Source organism: Ochotona curzoniae, unplaced genomic scaffold, assembly GCF_017591425.1.
Source record: "Ochotona curzoniae isolate NIBS_2020 unplaced genomic scaffold, NIBS_Ocur_1.0 contig_2210, whole genome shotgun sequence".
NCBI classification, from domain to species: Eukaryota; Metazoa; Chordata; class Mammalia; order Lagomorpha; family Ochotonidae; genus Ochotona; species Ochotona curzoniae.
Window position 1 is genome coordinate 7,422,602 of NW_024465369.1, and position 26,383 is coordinate 7,448,984.

Sequence of the window (26,383 nt, forward strand, 5' to 3'; positions counted from 1 at the left end):
AAAGATAAATAACAGAAACTCAATTTAGCAAAAAAGAAAGGAAGGCAAGAGCTGTGGGGTGGGCTGAGAGGTAGAGACAGACAAGGATGCAGCAACACAGGAAAACAAGTGCATTCTGTGGTCAGGTGCAGTAAAAGTAAATTTCCATTTTCCACACTCTGCTTTTCTCGTGGGATGAGGGTTTTGTCAGTAACCATAATTGTTCCTGTTATGTTTTACCAGTTATTGTTGCTTGAATTTGAAGCAAAATTTAGTGTTCGCAGGTGCTCATCTTGACCACTTGGAGTGCCTTGCTCAGAATGGATTAATCACAGAAAGCAACATGATGAAATGATTTTCTAAATGAAGGCAGTAAAAACTGACACGTGTCTAAATCAAGTTCTTCTACCCTGACTTTACTGTTATCATTGAACGAACAAAGATGTTTATATCATTTTAAGATCTGAAAGTGGAAAAAGTTTAAGAAAATTCAGAATACAAATTTTCATACCTGTATTTATGTAGTATTGTATAATGCTTCCCAAAACAATTAAAAACAAAGCCAAAGGCCCTTCACAAACCTTGCTTGCTGCTGACAGAGACCACTGAATCAGAACCATCATAGAAAACACTGCCAATAACGGAGAGTTCAAAGTCAGCCCAGTAGATGCGTTCACTGAAATGATCCACTGCCAGACCTGCAAAACAATATGCCTCAACACACCAGGAAAACCATCAGCGCTTGTTCCAAATTAAACTTCTGTTTCTTCCTGTATGTTTATGATTCATGTTTGTCTTCCAGTATCACAGAAATTACCCAGTATACACCATTCTATTTACATGTTAAGAAAATTTCACCAAATCACACAATTCTTTTCTCCAACTAATGTGTTGAGATTAGATATTACTTATTTAATAAACCATGCCACATGAAGAAATTTATACTAAATATACTTCCTCCCTATACTTGTTGACTTACTTTGGATTAAAAAGTTGAGATTTATGTGTTTATTTGAAATGCAGATATAGAGAGGGAGAGAGAAAGAGACAGAGGGAGAGAGAGGTTCTATCCCTTAGTCCCCTTGCCAATATCCTACAACAGCAAAGGTTGGGCCAATTGAAGACAGGAGCCAGAAACATCATATGGATGCCAATCCTAGTGTCGAGAACTTAGTGTTCTGATGGCCACTTGTTGCAAGAAGCTGGTTTGGAATGGCAGAGTTAGCTGAGATTTGAACTGGCACTCCTATATGGGATGAGGGCATTCCATGTAAATTTTCTTTACATACTGGGTTCCTGAGCAAAGCTATTTCCTGTTAGACTTGTGATATTTCAAATTTTATAGTATACACTGCAAGAGTTCATTAGTTGAATCATCTATCTACCATCATTTAAATTACTTGGGGTCATTGGATATATTTTAAATTACATTACAAAGATACAGCTTTCAGAATATAAAAAGTTCACAGATCTAACCATGAGATAGTTTATCAGTGTGAAGATGGTATACAGTGCCTTGAAGCACCTTTGTGCGTGCATGCTGAAGATGAATGTGTATAGTGGGGAAAAAATAGTAAATCCCTTAATTAAGCTTCTAATGATGCTTCAATTTTTCCAGTAATCATTAATTTACTGGAAGTTCACTTGTCTTCATTTACAACAGGCAACTGTAAGTAAATAACAACGGCCTTAATGGTTGGCTAAAAACCTTATTTTCCTATGTATTTAATATTCTATTTGCATTTTGCTACCTTGACAAGAGTCTAGCTTTTATTTTCTTGCTAAAATACCATCAATACATAGAAGTTACATTTCCATTAACATAGAAGAATAAGATCTTTGACAGATAAATCTATATACTAAGTCTTCATAGCAATGTAAGTTTAACTCTTGTGACATAGAGTGTCTTTGGTTATGACATATTGCATACTTATAACGCAAAATGATTAAAATGAATCTGGAAGCTATATGGTAATAATTTTCAAAACTAGAATGCTTATTAAACTGAAGGACATTTCAAAGACAAGAGAACAGAATGGAAAATATTGTTGTTTTTATGATATACATGCATTCTGTGAATACTAAGACCTTGCAATCCAAAGAATAAAAAAGCTATGATGAAAATAAAATTGTGTATATAGATTTTAGCCAAATGTAATTAAACTAAGCACAAATATTACCCCCTGGGTAAAATGAAAAGACAAACCATGCCCAACCAGCCGCTGAGAAATGGCTTAGCAATTAAAGCAAGTGGGCCATGTTTTAATGGTTTCTGCTCATTGATTAATTTGCTATTTGTAGTAATGTTAAGAGTTATGGTTTGGCTTCTTCATGGATAATTATGAATAACATGAACCATAAAATGATCCAATTTTCTGCTTCTACCAATATAGTGCAAAAAGAGTTGTCCAGAAAGAGTTGAAAGTTTTTTTTCTTTTTGTGTGAATACAGTTTAATAAGAAAATAAAGCAAATGCCTATCCCCAATAAAATTGGTTTTATACTTAAAAACAGTAAATTTGCTAATCATAGAAAATAATAAATGATGATATAATCCACTTTAATAAACAATACTGTTTTTCAGACTTAGCAGTTCTAAAAGATCCTCAGAAGTGTCATATATTGTATTATTTTGGTCTAGGCTTGTCTAACAAAAACTCATCTTTACCAGTTGTGGTCACACACTGTACTACTGAGTGCAATTACATCTAGATAAAAATTATATAACAGTGTTTAGGAGTGGGATTCATATTCCAAAATACACTAAAATCAATGACTTTGATTTTTTCCTTAAGCTCTTTAATAAAAGAGATAGTCTCTTAAATTAAAAATTTAATAAAGGAATCAAGTAACTTCCTGTTACACTGATGAGAATCAAGTTGATATAAAAGAACAAGTTTGTATCTATCTTTAAAAATATCACATCTCCTTTTGATCTTTAATAAAGAACCAATAATAAAGTGAAAAAAAATCAATTCTCAGAAAACTCTTATCTGAACTAGAAATGACAAAGAGTTAGAACTTAGTAAAAATACAGAAAATTTGAAGTAGATTTCAAAGTTACTTTCATCAAACATAATAACTTGACAGGTTCATACATGATAAAAATACAAAATTAATAAATGTGCTAAATGATAATTGCACTAAACATATTGTTATTTTCTTAATTCTTTATCTCACATAATTATCACTATTATTACATCCTTGGGGTTGTCTGTTCTCATATTTACTGTATGCATAAATACCCCCAACTCTTCCTACTATTTTCCCTATTAGTTCCCCTATTTTCCTTAAAGTATGTAAAAATAAGAAAATGAGAAACACGAGCTTGAGAGAATTTGCCAGAGTACCAGTATGATAGTTTAGAGGAAATACTTGGGAGGGCAATAAATTTAAATGACTGACTTTCCAGAAACAGAAAGACTGTATGCATCAGGTTTTCAGGGAAAATCATAATGAATAAGTAATAAGCAGCAAGTGTGCACTACCATATTCTTGCATTAAGAGGGATTAATTGGACCTAAAATGAATGAAGACATCTGGCACTAAACAAAATTTATTTTTAAAACACATTAAAATTATGCATGTGATAGATCATCTATTGGTCCTGGGTTTCAAAATACACAAAATTTATTCTTGTTACATATGTACATAGGTATTTAAAATAGTGCCACGAAAATAATACCTTAAGAGTCAAAATTTTTATTCATTCTTTATAACTGGATTGTCTTTTTTTGTTAAACCAGTAAAAATCAATGTGCTTGTCTCAAGAAGCCACTATGACATGTCCAGAGACATTCATTCTTTATTCTCTCTAAAATAACAATTTCTGGAAGATATGTGGTGCACAGACAGGCTTCCAGATAAGGATGGAAAATGTATTTAGTCAATGTCATGGAGTAATATATATCCTTCCATGAAAGAAAAGAACAGAAAACTTCCTTTATCTGATCAAACATTCATTAACTCAACATATATTCCTGGGGTACCTTGTTTCAACCATACACTGCCAAAGTAACCTTCACAAAACAAACCAGTTCCTGTTTCTGCTCACATGGTGCACACCACTGACTTACCACGTGATAGAAATGGCTTAAACTAGACCATAGTGCATGCATTTAATAAGAGCTTAATATTATTGTGTCTTAAATCTTATAAACCATCTCATGGTTCAGAGTAAGGTGTAAGAATTCATCACTTCATTCAACACATTTTTTTTTAATGGTGAACAGCCAAAGTTTATTAACAGGAGCAGACTTTTAAGGACTAAGAGTCCCGTAGGCACAAGCAAGAGGGTTTGCGGCATTTAAATTTCAACAGTAAGAGGGAGACTCCTTGCCTTGGTCTGCAGGATCCTGGTTCCCTGCCTAGGAAGGAAGCACCTTTCTTTGTTTTGTATATATAATCAATTGTTCTCATTCAAATATATCCAATCAACTGTCTCCAGGCAAATGGTATCCAATCAATTATTCTCATGTAAATATTGTCCTATCAGTTGTCCTACAAATCCCCCTTTTCTGTTTTGTTAATTAGACCTAAGGAATATAGCTAGGGAGACCATGCTCATAGAATGCAGGAAATGGAGAGAAGCATTTTTTTAAAAAAATATTATTTAACACATGGTTTTAAAATTATTTATTTTATTTATTTGAAAGGCAGAATTACAGACAAGCCGAGAGAGAGGAAAAGATAGAAAGATTGTCCATTTGTTAGTTCACTCCCCAAATGGGACTCAAGTACTCCAAGCATTGACCCCTCCCCACCCCCCGGGTTGGATCAGAATTGGAGTAGCCAGAACTTGAACTGGTGCGCTTGCAGGCTATGGCTTAACCTGATATACCACAATACTGACCACAGAAGCATCTTTTTTTAAAAAGCATACTTTTTAATAAAACAATGTTCATTAAAGAATTGTACACTGACTCATTAAAACCAGTAGATCAAGTGCCATATACGAACAAATGAGCACTAAAAACCTCAGTGGTTGTCATGATTTTAGCAAGTGTGCAGTGACAGTAGCTCCTCTGAATTACTTGATCAGACAGAAGAATTCCAATGCTGGAATTCACTGGTTGTTATCTGATGGGATAGGTATAAAAATTCAAAGCCCTCCCTGTTTCATCCATCTAAGCATATATCATCAATATAGAGTACACCAAATAAACTTCATCTCAGGGGATGTGTCATTCGTGGATTGATTAAAGTAGCATCTTATTCAAACTTAAAATGTAAGGAACAGGATTTTATATTTTCAGGAAATGAGGTTTGTTAGGGTCCCTGGTTTTAAGATGACACCTTGACAACAGAGTGCATATTTATATACACTAAAATTAAACTAAAATTGGCACAAAGAAGCTAAGGCTTGGGAACTCAACTAAATCTTTCACATGGGTATCAGGGACACAACTTCTTGAGCTTAGGGTTTGCATTCCCTTGAGGATGGAATTGGAGAAGAGCTGGAATTAGTCCCAGACACTAGACAACATGCTAAGGACATCCCAAGAGGTATCTTAACTGCTGTCCAAATTACCGTCTGCCTAAATGACATGTTAAAATGTAGATAAATATAATTGTTACTGTTAGGGAGTTATGGCAGACATTATCTGAAATATTTATGTAAGACTTTAACAGTATATGGCACACTATTCTTATAATTATTATTGGCCCCAAGACATTCAGTAATTATACTAATGAGTCTAATTGAATTATGATTGAATTAATTTAAATGAATTATTACAAATTCCCTCTAAGGTCAACATTTTCATTTCCATTTCACTAATAAGTAAGCTGATGCTTTACCATTTATACAATTTACTCAGTTTTAACTCAAGCCTAATTGAAAAGCTTATGAACTTTCTACTGGCAAATATTTTTTTTCTATATAAGGTATTATTCTATACCTAACAGTGTATACCCTCTTCATTTTGAATTTCTTCTTTTAGCTATTACAATACTGACTTTCCTGTGATTTTCTTGTGTTGTAGATTCTTTGGAGTATCCACTTTTTTAAAAAACTGATTATTTGAAAGAGTTATAGAGAAATAGTAAGATGGATAGGGAAAGGAAGGGGAGAAGAGGAGAAAAAGAGAGTGGGAGGGAGAGGTGGGGGAGAGAGAGAAAAAGAGAGAAATCTACCTACTGCCTGAATGGTCATATGGCGGTGACTGAGCCAATATGCAACCAGGAGCTTGGAATGCTGTGTGGGCTGTGTATAGGAGTAGCAAGGACCCAAGGGCCTGGGCTGTCTGTTCCTGCTTCTTAGGCATATTAACAGAGATTCCAACTGGAGCAGCTAGGACTTGAACTGGCACTCCCATGGGATTCTAGACTCCTAAATGAAAGCATCTCAGAAAATATGTACTCTCTGTTGTTAATTCTCTAAGGCAAATTTCAAGTTCCACTTTGAGTTCCAGAACTAAAATTTTGAACTAGAACTGGCATAACTTCACTGACTGATTCAGCTTGCTCACAACATTGGGCTTTGCATAAATTAACATTAAATAACTGTGCTTGAGTGCCACCTTCTCCACTTGGTTTCTCTGATATCCTGAAAATGTGACACTGCAAGCTACCCGTCCCAATTACAACTCTATTCTTCTTTTAATCTTTTGTTTATATCATGAAACATTTAATAACTTACTTTAAAACAGACTTCCTTTTAAAAAAAATATTTATTTTTATGGGAAAGGCAGATATGCAGAGAGGAGGAGAGACAGAGAAGATCTTCCATCCAATGACTCACTTCCCAAGTGGCTGCCATGGCTGGCGCTGTGCTGATCTGAAGCCAGGAGACTCTTCCAGGTTTCCCATGAGGGTCAGAGTCCCAAGGCTTTGGGCCGTCCTTGACTGCAAGCAGGGAGCAGGATGGGAAACAGGTCTGCCCATATGGGATCCAGGGGCCACTAGAGCACTGTGCCAGGCCCAAAGAAGACTTCTTAAATATAGTTTTCTGCTCCTTCCCTATCCTTTTATCGTTCATGAAAATGTACATATCAGTACAACACGAAAAAGTGAGCAATCTCAATGCCAGGTATGCTTACCACATGCTAAATGCTCAATAAGTACTGGTTGAATGAAATAACGAATTTTTTTAAAGAGTTGATTCCTGTGTATGGAAAAGTTCTAGAACAGAGTTGATGGCAATGAACCACTTATCAAACCATCATTTTTGTGTAAATGGCTCAAGTACTGCCTCTGATGTAATCAGTCCATATGGGTGCCAGTTCTTGGATGCATCTGCTAATCCAGCTTCCTAGTCACTGCTTGGGAGAAGCAGAAGATGGCACAAGGGCTTGGATTCCTGCACCCAAGAAGGAGACCTGGATAAAGCTCCTGGTCCTATCTTTAGTTTTGTCCAGCCCTGATTGCTATGACACTGTGGAGAATGAATTAGAAGTTGGAAGAGTTTTTTCCTCTCTGTCTAGTCCTCTCTTTGCATAACTTTGAATTTCAAATGAAAAATGAATCTTATCAAAATATACATATATATACAGCCTCTATGGCCTTGGTAGCTTCATACTAATCAACTTCTTGTCATGTGCACGGGGATGACTAAGTCGTTTGTGTTAGCTACTTAAGACAAATGAGTCAAAAGTGCTTGAACAAGTCTCTAAGACTTGGGAGATGATCCTTGCCTGCCTTTGCTAGTCTCATCTCTTGTCACTCTCCAGTTTGTTTCTATGCTCTTGGACTTGTTTACAATTCCATGTCTTATATCTATGCCTTTTGCTCCATTTTTTACTTTGAATGACAAGATCACTTCCCATCCTATTCTTCCACATGGTTCAGCAGATTAATCTGAACAGTGAATTTTTGAGACTTTATTTCTCTTAAAATATTGATACACCAACACCACGTGCACACAAATATATATGTATAAATGCGCATATATATTTCTGTACACATCCAACTTATATCTTGCTTCTGTTTTTAGCTGTTGTTCCTTACATAACTGTTCCTCTTTTATCTCAGTTTTTATTTCAGTCATGATACCCGTCTATACTTACCTAGGCCACTAATGACAATTGATTTTTGTCTTTGTCTCTTCTACTTAGCTCATTGTCCCAGGGCTGCTAAATCAGTGTGCCAGAAAGCCTTCTTTATTCATACCTCTCCATGAATCACAATGCATATAAGCTAGTAATGGTTCAATGCTAGATTTAAAAAGTCATGACGAAACACCTTGATATTTAAGATCTTCTATTTCTATCTTATGTTACTTTGCCCTATCTGTCCTTTCTGGGTATACCCTGAACTGTAACACCAGCAGAATTCCCCATTTGCTCTATTTTGTGGCCCTTGGCTCAGAATACTACCTCATATAACAAATGCATCATCATTTTAAGTCAGTTATTATGTTTTGGCTTGATAATGTAAAACTTAAGTTTGAAGTTAAGTTCATCCCAGAATATTCAGAAAAATTATTCTCACGGGACTCAAACTAGAAGTACTAACTTGAAATTATACCTTTACAAAAAATGCCCTCATGATGGATGGATTATCTGATCACCTTTTAAATGACTACTTAGCCTCCAAGCACTTCCTCAAGTGACACTTTGCGCATAGTTTTTCTGCATTAGAGATAACCTTTGTCAACTCTGAGCTCTGATCATATCATAAAGCATTAAACCTTCCTCACATTTGACAAAGTCTACACTTTTTTGCAAGCCTCAGATTTTTCTTTTTTGAATGTAAACTTCCTGAAAAAAAGGACTGTGTCAAGGTCATCTCTAAGCTCCTCATAGCATAAAGCAGCATGATTTTCACCTTGAAGATGATCCTAACATGCACCTTCAGCTTGGACCACTGTAGAGGATGCTTTGGTGTGTGGCTGGATTTCTCTTGGAAGATGAAAAGCTGCTCGTTTCAAAATTTCTATTTTCACAGTAGAGGGTTGGCCCTTGCTCTCCTTACTCAGAGATTTGCACTCAACTGATTGGAATACTGCTGCTTTGAAGTTAGAGTCGGAAGTCCATCCGACAGGCTCAAATCAAAGGTGACCTTCTTCCCTCCCACATGGGTTTTGTGTTGAGTAATACATCCCCAGGAGCTCAAGTCTTGACTAGTTTTGACCTGAGGCAAGACTTCACTGGGACTTCTCCCGTCTCCACCTTTTATGGGATTCACCAGGAGAACTCTCTCTTCATATCTATTTTTTACACAGAATCTCAATATCAGGCTCCTTTTAAAGCATGATCCTGTAGGCAGTTCCACAAACTTTTGCCAGAGTCACTCTTTAAAATAAAAACGTGTTACATGCACCATGGGTTTGTAAAATGTTAAGGTATTATTAATTTTGTGACTATTCAATAGTAGCCATTAAATAAATGACATATGAAGAGTTTAGAACAAAGAAGGTACAACAAATATGTGGTACCTCATAAACATACGTAATTTTATCTATCAGTTAAAAAATAATGTGTAAAAGAAGGAAATGAAGGGATACAAGGAACAGTGAGAATTATTTGAGCAAGTCATGTCACTTATTCTCCCCTGCAAAACTCCCCAAGGGCACCCCGAGACCTAAAATGGAATCCAGTTCTTACAAGTGGTCCCCAGCATTTCAGGGTGCTACCCTCACGTCTACCTTCTTGCTGAATGGTTTACGTAGTTTTACGTAGTTGTTTTTGACACATGCTAAACTGGATCCTAACACATGTGTTACTAGTATCTCTTCTTGGAATTTTTTCCCCTCACATTTACACAGACTGCCTTATTTTTATTCATTGGTCCTTAAATATTCCCTTTCAAGAGTTGACATCTCTCATAGTCATACCTCTAACATTATCTCCCTAAACTGTACTTCCTGCACTATACCTTTTTTCTACATGGTACTTTGACATTGTATAGAAATATACATTTTGTCCTCTTTACACAGATAAGCTTCTTGAAGAAGGGACTTATTTCATAAGGGCACCAAAATCCTTCTTTTGCATTTGGAATATTTTCCAGCACATTGCTGGTACGCAATCAGTACTTACCAAATTACTCAATGGGAATACACATACGTAACTATGATAAATTCTAAACACTACATTTCCCCAAAAGAGTAACAACAATCTTACTAATTGCAAGGCATGGATGCATTAAAAAATACAAATATATGTATGTATATTTATACATACATTCTATACTATGAATAAAAACTTAAGTATTAGATGGTATGTTTTATGGATAATGCATCCCATATTTTTGATAAGAGTCAGTGAGTGGAATGGGTGGCACAGAGTGCTTTAGGCTCCTGAAACCTGAACTTGTTTTTTTTTGAAGAAGTGCTAAAGTTAGACCTTTCAAGGTAGGACTTATTCATCTAGCTTTGGAAAAGTAATGAGGGAGTTTTTTGATAGGGGAGCTTGTAGGAAAAAACATAGGAGAGAGACAATGCACTCAAACAGGCTCGAGCCCATGGAAGGTCCTGAGAGTACAGAGTAAAAATCTGGATGGAACACTTGAGAGGGAAACAGGAGCCAGATTGTGATGGGCTCTCTGCTAAGGGCTCATAAAACCTGTTTTCCACAAAAATATATTTCGAATTTGTCACTTTTTTGTCTTATTACCCTTTAGAAATATTATCATTCACTACAGCAACATTAATATATATGTGTAAAATATCCTGAACTAGCCATATGCTATAATTTCATATACTTGAAATCCTACTAATAATCTTGTAATTGAACTAATTTTCTATTTTACCTGCTATCATAGTGTGTTATGGCAGTGTGATAATGACCTGATTTTCAAATTGGGAAAATAGAACGCGAAATGATAGTGACTTCTAGAAAATCACGGGTTTTTTTTTTCCCCACTGGTAAAAATGATTATACTGCCCATGAATCTAAAAATGAATTGCTAATGCTAATGAGATTAGCACACTAGTTCACATTTTAGAGTGTGTTAGAAAGACAGCATACCTGTGGGTCTCTGTAAGTTCTTTTGTACTAAAATTCTTCTTAGTGTACCATCCATGGCTGCTTCCTCTATATGGGAGTGGTCTCCGATGACTGTCCAGTACATCATCCTGAAGAGAAATCATGGAGAGTAACATGGAGATGGTGCTGACACTAACAGACTTGTTCTCTAAAGAAATATCTCTCTAGGTTACATTTATGTAATGTTCCCAAGAAGTCAAAACAAGGTTCAGGACTCTACTCAGAACCTACACCATGGGAACTTACAATAGACAGTTCTGAACATCAACTGTTTCCAATTGCATTTATCCCACTTACACTCACATTAGAAGATCACTATTTATTAAAACAGACCACAGCCTATCATTTGATGTCCAAAGTTCAATTTTGAACTTTCATTAAAATCTTAAGAGAAAACAACTTCCATCACTTCAGGATCTTTTTCTGAGAGAATATTCAGATACTGAATCCATGTGTTTTGATGTTTTCACTACTGAAGTTATTAGTTTCTCAAGCAGAAAGTATTTTGTGCTTTAAAAGACAACGCACTGTATCATTTCAAAAGCCAAAGAAATTTTCCTTTTTTGTTGTTTTTTACTGAGAATGTAGTCATCCACTTTCTACTTTGAGTGATAAAAAGGATAATTTAATTTCCTTATTTCCTTTTTGGATATTTCTCAGGTGTCACATCTTCATATAAAAGAATAAAAATGCTTGTATCAAACTGTTTAGCACATTCTTTTATTTATTATGATCGCAATTATCCAGAAACATAAACAGTCTACATATAATATTTTAATATTTTGGCAATTCAATTTAAAGCTAACAATAACAGTCAAACGATTGTCATCTAATTTTTTTGTGATACAACCTGTAAGATACTCACATACAGATACATATGCTCACTAAAGAAATAATGTAATAACCAGTTAGGGGAAAATGTAATTTGTGTCACCATTTAATATATATCCTTTTGCATGAAGCATAAAGATATTTTTCAATGTCTTGTGAATCTGTTATATGCTGAGCACTCATCACAGAAATACAAGTCATACTATAATCACTAAAATTAGAACTCATATCAAGGAATGTAAAAATTATGTCATTAACCTACCCTCTCTTAGGATTGACAGCAATGGCATATGGTTCTCCAGCCATGTTGGTCAACAGTCTTGTGCAGTTGGGGCCATTCACCTGCCCGACATTGATAGAATACCTCAGACTTGTCCAGTGAGTGGTGTAATAACTGAACCAGTGCATTCTAGAATGGTCAGTCCAATATATATTTCCAGCAACCCAGTCAACTGCAATATCTCTGGGCCTTTTAAATTCAGGACACTGAAAGAAAAACACATCACAGTAGTTTAAAGAATGAGTTTTGTAATTTATAGAGTAAACGGTGGTAGAATCATACATTGAGTCATTAACAGTTACATAATTTCCAAATATTAATTTCAATCAATAGATGTATAAACTATTAATTTACAGTTTCTTAATAACTACTTAAACGTATTTTGAGAATCATCAGTTTCTCTGAAGACCCGTCTTAGTCATTTTTCTACTGAGAGTGACAGTTCTAGTAATACCACTGAGTAATTCATGTAAATCTATATTAACAGAATCATACTGGACTGCCCCTGATTTTTTATTGCCATCCCAGTTAAATTACACTATTACATTATGTGTCAGCTATTTTAATTTATTCATATGAAAAGGAGACTGCAGACTGAGCGAGAGAAAGAGAAGGGAAAAGAGAGAGCTCCTATGTAGTGCTTCACTCCGAAAATGCTTGTAATGTCCAAAACCAAGTTGAGGTTAAAGCTAGGAGACTAGAAGCCAGCCCAGGTTCCCTTGCTTGGCAGAAACCAACTGTCATCACAGTTCATCCTGCAGAGCTTGAACGAGCAGGAAGCTCAAGTAAGTTTTGCAGCTGGACTTGAATCAAGGAATCTATCATGAGATATGAACATCCTAAGCAGTTTTGCCAAACATCCACCTCATTTTGTTATTAAAATTTTTTTTAAGATTTATTTTTATTATTTTTTTTATTGGAAAGGCAGATATACAGAGAGGAGAGACAGAGAGGAAGATCTTCCGTCCGATGATTCACTCCCCAAGTGAGCGCAACGGGTCGATACTATGCCAATCCGAAGCCAGGAGCCTCTTCCGGGTCTCGCACTTGGGTGCAGGTTCCCAAAGCTTTGGGCCGTCCTCTGCTGCTTTCCCAGGCCACAGGCAGGGAGCTGGAAGGGAAGCGGGGCTGCCAGGATTAGAACCGGCGCCCATATGGGATCCCGGGCGTGCAAGGCGAGGACCTTTAACCACTTGCACCACCGGCCGGGCCCTGTTATTAAAATTTTTATAGTTGAACAGTATTAGAGTTTGCTCACAGATCATGTGTGTACTTGGTTTGTTTATATTTTTTAGTCATTGAAAGCAGAATTATAAATGTTTCTGTGCACGTTTTTTGGTTCACAGCACCACTAAGTTCTGTTGAGTTATCAGGACCAAATCACTGAGTCATAAAGTATATATGTTGAGTTAAAAATATAATATATATATGTAATTTTCTGAACTTACATCCTTAGATTGAAGAACAATGGGTAGAAAATGTTTCAAAGAAATTTTGCTAACATACCAAAGAGTTGTGCAAAACTAAAATTAATTTTGAAATACCAGTAAAATTTTTTACACACTACACATTTTCATGGTCTTTATAAATTCACCTCATATGCATGGGTTTCACAATTTTTATATTGCTTTTAGCAATGTTATCAAGATCTGAATAAACTTAATCCTATCAGATACAATTTGATTCTAATATTGAAAGAAAAAATGCAGTACAGATATTGTATCTAACATTTTTATGAGGAAAACTCCAGTCTGTCATTGATATTACATCTGATTTGCTGAGTATTTTGCTTAACACACTGTTTTACTGAATTACCATGAGGCAAAATCAGGAGAGTTGACTAGGAATAAACAGCAAAGAAAATAATGTATGCTCTGTAGTCTTCAATAAACTCGATCACCTCAAGCAGGACCCAGTAGAGTAATTAATTTGACATGATGAGATTTATTGTGCATAACGAAAATTGAGATGGAATTCCCAGGAGTAGTATATCAAGAACAGAAATAATCATTTGAAGGTGATTACAACTAGATAGCTAGTCAATAGGAGAAAGCTCCATTAGGATCTGATAAGCAGTGGAAATATGAGTTTTTAACATGTGACAGTTTCTTTGGTGATTTATTGGTCCACAGAACTTATTAATTTGGATTAAAACAGAAGCAAATGCACGAAATGCTAAGGATCAGGAACTGCAGGTTGTTTTCTGTTGTGTGATTACAAGGATTTTGCAGACAGGACATCCAGCTTCCATAAGCAGAAAACAAGCAAACCATCCCTAGGATGCTTTATTGGTGTTTTGAAACTTGTGTTTCAAAACTGAAAATAAAAATTGTGTTCTATCCTATTTTTCCACTGTAACAATATATATTTATTCATATAGTTGGTAGAAATCTCACCTAACAAGTGAATGTAAAGCACTCTTATTTTACAGCGTGCTCCAGAAGTGTCACACAAATAACATTCACAGAGGCTTAGAGAACAAAGATTTATCTTAGCCAAATCAAACAAAAAACAAGTTTAAATTGCTACAGTATCACTTAAATTGACTGTACCTCTTTTTAAATTTTGACTTCATTGAGAAGTAAATATATCGCCAAATGTCATGTGCATGTCGATGTGTGCCATACATTTATAAACATGAAAGATAATGGGCAAAATCATTACTATAAACTGTTTAGAGACTGTTTAAACATGTTCATGATGTGCAGTGGTAAACAATCTTTACAATGCAAACATTATGATTGTTGTCTAGCCTGTGAGAAAAAAAAATACATATTTTCCCTTTACTAGAAGTAAATTATATACACCCGATTTTTTCTATTCTAATGATATCTCTGACAAAATAGGACATATTCATGCCAAGACACTTTTTTTTAGTTTAGTATTTTCATTTTTATTTCATGCATAATTTTAAAATAGGTTTAATATCTTTCCATTCTAAATATTTAAACTTGGTCTACTAACAAGAACCTTTTTTTTTTTTTTAATTTCAGAGAGGACTGTGAAGTTCTATTAGGTGGCATTTTTAAGATGAATGAAACAGTGAAGATTCTAGTATTGACACGCTTTGGAAGGACAACACAATATGAAGTAAAGGATAGTCACACCCAATAATTCAGCCTAAATCACAATATCATCAGTAGCCAGGTCACTCTTAGAGAATAATGGCAGCAGGGTGAAGATGTTCTTGACAGTGACACAACACTCTGAATGCTTGTGGATCTTTAGTACTGAAGGAAAAAGAACAGAATAGCAAAAGAATAAAGAAAGAAAAGGAAGCACAGGAAAAGGAAGGAATGAACCCCACAAGGAAAAGGTAGTGACACAGTTTTCACTGAAGCAATTGTTAAAGAGGTTGTGGCCACATTTCGGAAGCAGCACACATACTGAGTCCTGTGAATTGGAAATGACCCTTCCATAGTACTCATAGCAACCCAAATGCTAGCTAAGACTGGGGCTCTTACATTGAATGGCATTGAATGGATGTTGGCTGGAGAATATAAGCCATAGATTATTTTTGAATTCAAACAGCATGAAAAATTATGGGCAGTTACCAAATCAATTGGGTAAATACAAAATTTGGAAAATACAGGCAGCGTCCACCGAGGTTCAAAGACTACTTGAAGACTGATACAGGAGTAGAAAATAGCAGCAGTAAACCATGTGTTTTCAAGTAGCTGAAAACAACACAAACGCTCCAGATTGCTACAAGAAAAATATAAAACTTTGTTCCTTTGGGTAGCTCCTCAGAGAGACCATATGATCTAGAGGCACTAAATACATGTGGTATGTTGGAAACATTTGGTTACCCTGACAACAAAGGCATTGCTCATACTGTTGCAAAAAGTAGGAGACCCGTTTTGAGCTGTTTCACCAGACAGATGATTTCTTTAGCAACAAGCTGAATACACAGCAGAAGTTTAAGGGCCTGAGACATTTTTCCTGGCAGACATTTTGGAATCAAAGGAATAAAACACTAAAATCTTAAAGAAAAAAAAGTGATGACTTGATTTTGACAAAAATCGAGATTATGTTTTAAATTGTTGGTGCTTGTATCTGTCTATTGTAAGGTATACCTTAACAATTCCAACATCAGTAATCACTGGGAGATCATTTATTTTGGAAAAGAGGAAAGATTATGGAGCAAGCATTCAAATGATTTGAGCTATGTAAAAATATCTTCTTTTAAGCAAAATTGTATAGTCAGTAATATACTTTAAGATTTAGCTACCATATAATAGATCAAATTGGAGTCACATGTATTACGATTTTTTTTCCATTTTCATGTCCAACAAGGAATAGAAATTTGGGCTTATTTAATCAACTCCTAATATAATTCCATGGAAATGCAGTTGTAATGCACTTTCAAGTAACTATGTATGTGTGTGTGCTACCCACAAATATGGCACCACAGTGTCACACAAAATGGAAAGGTTATTTTCTTGTGGCCCACAAAATCATGTTAGTTTAAATATCTACAAATGGCGAAATGAAAATAAAATTAACAACTACACAAACTTTAAGTGTCATTTAACTCCACTGGTTGAATGATTTTAGAAAATGATCCAATTATTTACAATTTAATCAAGGCATCCATAGTGATTGAGACATTCAAAAAGAACCAGGAAAATATTTCATTTAGAGCTAGAATGTCAAGAAAGGAATTTTTAATAAAGCTATTTCAAGAGGGCCAGCACAGTTGCTCAACAGACTGGGCTTCCTCCTTTCAATACTGATATTCCACGTGGGCACTGGTTCTAGACCTGGCTACTCCACATCCTGTCCAGCTCCATGCTTATGGCTGGTGGAAGCAGTGGAGAATGGCTTGAACCTCTGGGCCCCTTACTTGGAATCAGCTCAGCTCCTGCCATTGTAGCCGTCAGGGGAATTAACTGAATAGAGATCTCTTGTGCTACTTGTAAATCAACATTTCCAATAAAAATTAATTTTAAAAATTTCCATAATGAAACACCTGATTTGTTTATGATTTGTCCTGAAAATAAGTCATTTCATTCTTAGCAAAATGACATTGTATCCCTAGAATCATTGGGTGACATTTGTGTGAGATTTTGTTGCACTGGTAACAAATATATACATGATATATTGCATAAATAAGGTTGTTATATCCCAGTGTCACTCATTTATTATTTTTTCAGAAAGCAAATATATATGTGTTTATATGTGCATAAATATAGGAAGTATTGGGTTTGTATAATATTTTACTTCCAGATTAATTATACTATCCTACTCTTATCATTTCACAAACTGACAAGTCAAAACAACATGGAGTAACAAAGGGCAAAGTTGACATTATCAGGTGACACTCCACCTATCTAGGAAAATGTTCGCTTAAATCCTCAGTGTTGGTTCAAGTATGCTCTTTGGGAGATTTGAAAATACATTTTGTGGCATTGATCTCCAACACATAAAAAACACCAAAACTATCCTCAGTGATAAAAGTGATGAATTGATATCAGTTTTATTACTAAAGGCATTTTTGTATATTGGGTTGGTTAAAGGAGGCAGAGGAAATAGCATTCGGAGAAGTTATGAAAAAAAGAGAAACTTGCACTCTTGGAAATAAAATACGTTGTGTGTGTATGGAACAAACATTTGATTTTTTAAAAAAAGGTTTACTTATGTTTATTGGAAAGTCAGATTTACAGAGAGAAGTTGAGAGAGGGAGAGAAAGATCTGTCTATACTGGTTCACTCCCCAAGTGGCTGTAAGGGCCACAGCTGAGACCATCCAAAGCCAGGAGCCCCCTGTATGGGTGCAGCATCCCAAGGCTTTGGTCCATCGGGTACTGCTTTCTTGGTCATGGGCAGGGAGTTGGAAGGGAAGTAGAACAGCTGGGATATGAATTGGTGCATGCAAGGTAAGGATTTAGCTACTAGGCTATCGTGCTGGGCCCCAAACACTTGATTTTATGTGTCTGTGCATATGATCACAGATGCAAAGGCACAGGCTTCGCATGCAATGAATGAGTCTGAAAATTGTGGACAGGTTTGAAAGTCACTGATTTTTAGTAGAAATCTCATATATATATTTGATTATATATATATATTATATATTACATGTATATACTCTGGATATCCAGATTATATCCAGATTAAATGTTTAAATAATTTTAAATATTGTTTTCTCTGTATTTTAAAGAATCTATTCAGACTGACAACAAAAATGGATACAGGGGCCTTTCTAATCAACATCTGGGAGAATACAGTGCAATTTTAACCCAGGGTATTTTATGTGTGAAATAAAAATTGGATGGTATATATCTAGAGGCAAAAATATTTAAGTACGTGATGAAATTAAGATTGAGAATAATAAGAGTAAGTGTGAAAGTTAAATCTCAGCATCTGGTTTGCCAAAATGTGGACACTGGACCATCCACTGAGATAAAGACAATTCTATTTAACTAACGTATTTAAACGTTGAATACTTATTATAATTATATACACTAAGTGCTTTATATGCATTTATACTTTAGTTCTCCCAACAGTCCTATAAAATAGAACAAGCTATATAAGAAATGTTCTCTAGCCAAGTACTAAACAAGACAAGGCCTCAGAAAAAAAAATTATTACACTCCATTATTAAAGCCAATTTCTGTACAATACTAGAGGAACTGGTTAGACCAGTGGAAATATGTACAGTAAGAGAATCACACCATAAAATGTTTAATTATAAATTTTCTCATAACTGACTATTCTGCTACAATAATGAAAGCATTACCAGCAATGATTTTAATGTTTAGATAAACTGTGAATGAAGTTTCAAGTAGTAGATTATCTACTTTCATCCGTGTCTTAGTAAATTATTCACCATTATCTTTTGCTTAAATTATAGAATTGTAAAATTCATAACTGATGAAATAATTCTTGCTTTTCATATTTTTGCAAATATTAAATTGTATTAATTTTCTTCTGATAAACCTTTGTATCACACATTTTCCCCATACATTATATTTTTCCCACACAGAACAAGTAATTTCAAATCACACTGATTTTGTTAACTTAAAAAGAATGTGTAAAAGACCATTTTTTTCATTAAAATAAAATGATGTGATTAAATCAATAGGAAATAAAAAGTATTCTTATTTTCTGTCATGAGATTCATAATATTCCTGTTTGAAAAAATATGAGATACTTTTAGGTTGTGGAAAATAAAACAAGTATAATAAATTTTACCTCATATTTTTCCATGGTTGTAAAATGTACATGCTTACAAAAAATATAAAGGTTAATTAAAAAGGTAGTGAAAAAATAAAATTAAATGTTAAATTTATCTTGACAAAAAAATCTTTGCAACCCACACATTTGAAGGAGTCTTAGAAAATACATATTATGAGAATTATGGAAAATACATATTATGAGAATTTTATGTGTAAATTTGAGAACCTTTTGTATGAAAGTAAACTTATATTTTTAATCCATTTTCAGGAACTTTTAAAAATTTACCCTCAGTTATTTAGTACTATATAGTACATGCTGATTGCATTTTAGTGAATTAAGAGATTTGTAAATACACTTGATTAGTATTTAATATTTTGTTAGAAGTGTGTGTATACATATAATTTCCTTAAATAATTGGCTGAAATTTATTATGTAAAAATCGTTGCATATGGTGTGGGTCAGTTAGGAAAAAATAATTGTTTTATGACCTTTGAAAAGTAAGAGGAGCACCATCTGTCCATTCTGCCAAAGTGCTAACCTGAAGTATAATTAGCAATAGTTCACTAGGTTAGAAAGATTCAGAAATGTTCTAGCTTCCTGTTGGGACATATGTTAATACACCCCCATTAGAAAGGAAGGTTTTACTTGCAGCGGTACAAATTTCCAGTACAGTAGTTACTGCAGACATTAAGGGGGAGAAATCAACATTCAAGTAGCAGTAAACTCGCTGAAAAGCACCAACTCAGTTCATGAATATCTGCACAGGCATCAAATACATACTTATTGGTAAAATCGTTTTTCCACCTACAATTCATACTTTGCTTTTAACTCTCAGGGTTCTTAAGACAACTTCATTCTTTAAAATTTTGAGGCAGAAGCTTATGCATAGTTTTCTCGTGGACAGAATTATATCCTTTCTTTGTTGCCTAATAGTATCACAAAGTTATTTTCAATGTTTAGACTTCATAAAAAATATTTTTAATATGGCTGTTAAACAATTATTACTTAAATAAGGTATGAAGTATTACTGTCCAGAATGCAAGAATGAACACAGAATGACTCATTATAAGGAAATCTATGGCTTCTCACAAATTAATCTATAAATATAATCTCATTTTTGAATATTGATATACTTAGAAGTATACCAGTATACATATATAGAAATATGATCACAATTATATCCTTAAAAACCTTAGAAATTTAAATATGGGGCCCAGCTCATAGGCTAGTGAGACCAGGAAGAAGCTCTTGGCTTTGGATTGGATCAGCTCAGCTCCAGCCATTGTGGCCACCTGGGGAGTGACCAGCAGACACAAGATCTTTCTCTCTCTCCTTTTCTCTGTAAATCTGACTTTCCAATAAAAACAAGTAAGTATTAAACAAAGAAATTTAAATATGTAAACATATAAGGACTTTAAAAAACTGAAGAAATATTACTGAAGTTTATCATATAACTAATAGAATAAAGTTTTAAAATATGTGAATGATGCTCAGATTCCAGAAAGATCAAAAGGCAGAATGGAAACTCTATTCCAGTACATGTTTTTGAGAGTTGAGTACCCAGAACATTATGGATGACTTCTCAACCACTGAAAAAAAAGTATTCTAATATTCAAAGTGGAAGTTGGCCACTCACACATGCTCATAGCTCAAATGCTGAAATCTAAAGCAAGAGTTAACAACAACTATCAGAATCAAGAACCTACTTGCAAAGCTGCAAATTCAAAAGTGTGGACAGACATTTTGATAGTTGCACATACACTGTGCAATGAAATATGTGCAAGTATCTTACAAAAGCTCCTAATGTCAATGCAGAAGTAGTACAGAATATGGTACAAAAATCAAGAGTTTAATGATAATGAGCCTAAGTCATAAAGAGATAGGAGAAACATAATTTTGAATAATCAGTGAAACATGTAAATAGATGTTCAGATCTTATAACTGTTACAGAAAATATATCAGAATCAGGAAAAATTCACTGCTTTGCATATGTAAAAAGGCAAAAACTTGAAAGTATATCAATATTACGGTGCTAGTTTTGGCAACAATATAAAAAAAATGAGATCCCTATACTGTTATGACTTAAAACTGTAATCTCCATGACAATTTTCTGAAGTAACTTATTCTAAATTACCGTGAATGTTCTTTAGTTTCAATTTCCAAAATATTTCAAATGTTGGAATATAAAATCTATCCAAACAAATGGTGTAGACTATCCTATACAGGTTTTGATATATGTCTGCTTGAAGCTGATCTTTACAGTCTAAATGCATGAATTAGCTATTAGAGGGGAAATGTAAATAATGAAACAGTCACTATTTCAATAAAGCTAGTAAGGCATGAAGTCTTATTTCTCAGAAAACAAGAGTGTGCTTCCCTTCTTCAGCTTAAAAGAAAATTGTACAGTTAAGTTTCTTCTCTCCCTCCTTTCTTCCATCCTTCTCTTCCCTCATTACGTCCCTCCATCTCCCTCCCTTTCTCCTTTCCTCTCTCTCCCTGCCCGAGGACTCTTTCACAAGAACCCTGACACCTGTTCCTTCGCAGGACAAGATCTGTTTCACTCTAATCGAGATAATTTCAATTCTGGGTGATGCAAAACTTTCCCCTGGCTGGCACGTGTATCTATGCAGACAGAACACTGTTACTCAGTCCATCTGATGTAACCACCAGCTTCTGGAAAGGGAAGTAGAATGTTTAAATTCTTCCATCAAGTCCTTTTACAGCAGCTGCTTCTGGAAGCACAACCCTTCACAACCCTTCTTCTATGAAGTCAAATTGTCTTCCCTTCTTTCCCCTCCTCTCTTCTTCCTTCTTTCTGTCCTTTCTTTCCTCCAGCTTCTTTGGGTCTGTTTCTTCTTAAAGCACAACCTGTCCTTCACAAACTAAAACTCTGCACCTGAACTACTCTAAGCCATGTATCTTGACCCAATGGAAACCTGACAATAACCAGACTGTGGAAGCAGTCATTAAACAGAATGATGTAGATAAATTCACAGAAATGGCAACATCTTCCCACATGTTCACTAAACCAAGTAATCTACAGCGCTATTTTTTTTCTAATTTGATCCTATTATGTATTTTAAAAAACCTCTTAATGTGCTATGCATATGCATTGATAAGAATGTGAAGAGATTATCAGGGTACATTCACATAGCAGTGTGTTGCTCAATAAAATAGGAAACCTTACTGATACTAAAAACAATGTGAAACAATCTCAGAAGAGGGATTAAGGAAAATATGAAACACATCATATGTCTAAGAGTCTAAAAATTTCAATTGGATGTTGAGAATCTCAGTGTGAGGCAATAATTGTAGTTATTAACAAATTACATATTTAGTACCTGGTGCAGTAGCATAGTGGCTACAGTCCTCACCTTGAACACACCAAGATCCCATATGGGCACCAGTTCTAATCTCAGCAGCCCCACTTCCCATCCAGCTCCCTGCTTGTGGCCTGGGAAAGCAGTTGAGGACGGCCCAAAGCCTTGGGACCCTGCACCTGTGTGGGAGACCAAGAAGAGCTCCTGGCTCCTGGCTTCGGATTGGCTCAGTTCCAGCCGTTATGGCTGCTTGGGGAGTGAATCATTGGATGGATTTCCTCTCTGTCTCTCCTCCTCTCTGTATATCTGACTTTGCAATAAAAATAAATAAATCTTTAAAAATTACATGTTTAAATGATGGCATTTGAGCATCAGACTCTAAGGAGATAGAAATAGAGCCTTACAGCATGTGTGTGTGTAATCTCCAGCCAAGAAGAACATCTCAGTCAACACCTTAAATCAGAGGCTGATGAGTTTTAGAAACCGTATACCTCTGATGAAGAAAAATAAGTCTGGGGATACTTAACTGGAAATGAAATCAGGGAAGTGACATGAAACCAGCTCTCTTAGGGCTTTTTAAGACATTATGAGGGCTTTGTGTTTTGCAATGGGAAATCACAGCATACTTGAGATGGCGCCAAGTGACTTCATTTATGTTTTACACAGAGCATTGTGGCTTCTTTGTTGTGAGAAATAAGGAAAGTAACACAAACTGATTGGAAAGCTGTGTAACTGAATGACAAAGGGCTGCTACGCAGATGATGCCGAACCTACGCTGCAGCCCTCACACAGCCGAGCACCACCCGGAGTCGGAGCCGTCGGAGCCGCTGCTCTCGCCCTCCAGCTCACTCCTATGCACTGCAGGGCAGCAGAACATGTATGGTCTCAGCGCCAGGGGCGCTGCCACCCATGTGGCAGGCCCAAATGGAGTTCTTTTCTGTCTCTTGACTTGGGCTTGACCCAGCCCTTTCAGTTCTACCCACTTGAGGAGTGAAATATTTCTCTCTCTAACCATCTTTCATATAAATATTTAAATATGTTTCAAGTGACAGCCGTTCAAACCTAAGTAGTTTCAAGAAAGCTGATTTAAGTAACCAAGCCCCAGTCACACCTAAAAAAGAAACAATTGCCTAATTTTTAAGTGAGAAGAAGAGTGAAAAGGAAAGAGTCTGTGAGCCAGATGTTATACCCACAGAAACAAAATTTCTACTAAATGACATTGAGGAAACAGATTTTGGGGATTAAATAATAATTTGATTTTGACACATGCTACTATGGGGATATTTGCTGCCATTCTAAAGGAAAGTGAAGTAAGCAGTAGGATAGGGGCAATTGATAGTATGTGAATATTTATTAAAGCATCAAATGATATGAACTCAGCATGCAAGAAAAGAAAGAAAACAGTATGCATCCAGAGGTCATTCACATTGAAAAGGAAAAAAAGGAGCATTTAAGAGACAGAGATGAGAAGAAAAAAATAACAAGAGATTGAATCACCAGTAAGGAATAGATCCACTAGTATTTCAACCTTAGAAAAAAGTTTGCATTTCAGGCTTTTTATTATATAAAATTAGACAACAGGCAAATATCTACTAATGCCTGGACTGGAGAACAGACATTGCTTTCACGTAAACAAATGATCAATTCTAGTACTATTGACATTTGTTGTTGTTGCGCAACATAGGGTATTAAGAAGAAGTATTGGCCTTATTTTTTAAGGCCAGAAATACTCTCCTAGTTGTTACAGTAAACAAATGCGTCAAGACATAACCAAAAATCCAAGGGATCTGACATGGTTCCCTGGGAAGATAAAGTACTGTACAACCAGCAAGAGCTCCCTCCTGATGGCTTCCTTTCTTCATCTATTAATAGCTTTCACCAGCGCTCTTCAAACTCCGCCCTTCTCATTGGCCTCATCTGTTTTATCCTTTCATTAATCCCATAGATAAGACTCTGCATCTTTCTAGAATACTCTGGGTTTTGTGATCTGTTATTTTGTTTCTCTCAGTGTGTTGGTCATTCTTTGTCGTCATTTAAATAGCATTGTAAAGCTTAGTTCTAATCCTGCCTTCCTTCTTTCCTACTCTTTACCTGGTATTCTAAACTTGACCTATGGTGTTAGATGCCACCTTCATTCTTGTATTCTTCAACGTGTACCTTTAACTCAGAGATCTAAGGTCTAGCTTGAATACATTACTGGCAACACCTCTCTTGGATGTCTAGGTCATCTGAGACTTACCATGACTAAAGCTGTATTTACCCTACAGCTTATCATATTAGTGTCCTATTAGTATAAGACGGAAATCTAGATATCAGTCTAGTCATTTCTATTCTAGCTTTTATGTTTACTCTCTCTGAAAAACCTTTAGTTGCACTTGTACTCAATGCTTCTGGTCCCTCCTCGACTCATTCCAAATCTTATTTTCATGTTTAGTCTGTCTTAGAACCTTGTTTAGCTATACTTGTGCCCAATATGTTTCTGGTCCCTTGATGCTTCACTAATGCAATGTTGAACCATCATCCCATCTACAGAAGAATTACAACATGTGGATTTTTTATTCTTACTGCATTTTAATATTTTTAATAAACTTTTCAAAGAACATATCACATTTATTAACTTAGGTTTGCTCAAATTTATCTCCCTTCTATAGAATATAAATTTCAAGGAACTATAATTCTGTGTATGTTATAGTTATAGCTTACTGTTTCAATATTAAACTAACATGCAGAAGTTTAAATAAACTTTGGAGTATGAATGAATAAATCGTTGCTGGTTCAATTTGTAGCATACACAGTCAGAGTGGCAGTTTCCTCAGCAGTATTAATTACAGAATCACATGTTTTGTATAATTTTGTATGACTGTTAAATAATATTTTAAACACTATAATTATCATAAAACAATTTAGCTTTACTCAGTACGTGTTGCTTAGTTCCTGGATTACACATTGTACCACAATCAAATCATAAAATTGAATTAATGCAATGTTATTTGATAGTTTTGCAATTTTTTACGGTTATTATAAATTTGAAGAAACTAGTAGTTTAGGAACTACATTTGTTAACTAAGAATGATTTAACAATGTTATTCAATTTGAACGGTGTTGTAAAAGAAGATTATGAAGTGTTTGCTGAAACTTGTGCACATACACACAAGCTTCCTTATGGATGCATTTGTACGTCCACATGCCTATGTGCTTATGTGGTAAACACAGCTGCTTTTTCAGTAATAGATTTATAACTAAGAATTCCATTAAAAGACAATGGAAGACAACATTAGTGAATATTTTACTAAAATATTTCCAGTAGAAAATGGCCTGCCCAACATTTTTGGAATATATATGATTAATGAATAAAATTCCAAGCATAGTCATACTAAATGTCCTCTGTGACATAAAAGAAAACATGCCAAAATTATGCCCTACATTCATTTTTTCAAAATAAAGAGATTAAATGACAGTGATTGTGCTTAGGAGTATTTGCTTCCTATGTAAACATTTAATCTATAATTTGACATCTATGTGCACTTTTTAAAACATTGACTTCCTTTATTTTACTTGTCATAACTATCTATGCAGCAATCCTTAGTAGAAATGAGAAATTATCAGAAAAAATGTTCAGGTGTCACATGACAGCATATTGTGACTGACTGCTACCATTCAAATTTAGACATTTCGTTATGCTGTACTTTCAGATTGGATCGTGTCAGTGTTTTAAGTGTTTAAATTATTTAACTTTCTTAGAGGGGAAAAGTAATCCAGTTTGTATAGCCGGGGGTGGGAGTGGGGGGTTAGAAAATCAAGCACTTCTTACCATAAATAACACTCTGCATTTGAAATGTAAATTTATAACCTTAAGTAGTATTCCAAG

At 35.0% G+C, this 26,383-nt stretch overlaps 1 protein-coding gene across 1 annotated transcript in view; it reads right to left on the reverse strand.

The window, feature by feature from the left end:
- The window catches only part of LRP1B (LDL receptor related protein 1B), a 1,301,643-nt gene that overhangs the window by 84,541 nt on the left and 1,190,719 nt on the right, over positions 1 to 26,383 (reverse strand). Inside the window, exons 77-79 of the mRNA XM_040971988.1 lie at positions 12,000 to 12,223; positions 10,889 to 10,995; positions 561 to 677 (exon numbers count right to left, since the gene is read on the reverse strand). Of these exons, the coding sequence (XP_040827922.1) occupies positions 561 to 677; positions 10,889 to 10,995; positions 12,000 to 12,223 (448 nt within the window). The remainder of the gene's footprint in view (positions 1 to 560; positions 678 to 10,888; positions 10,996 to 11,999; positions 12,224 to 26,383) is intronic.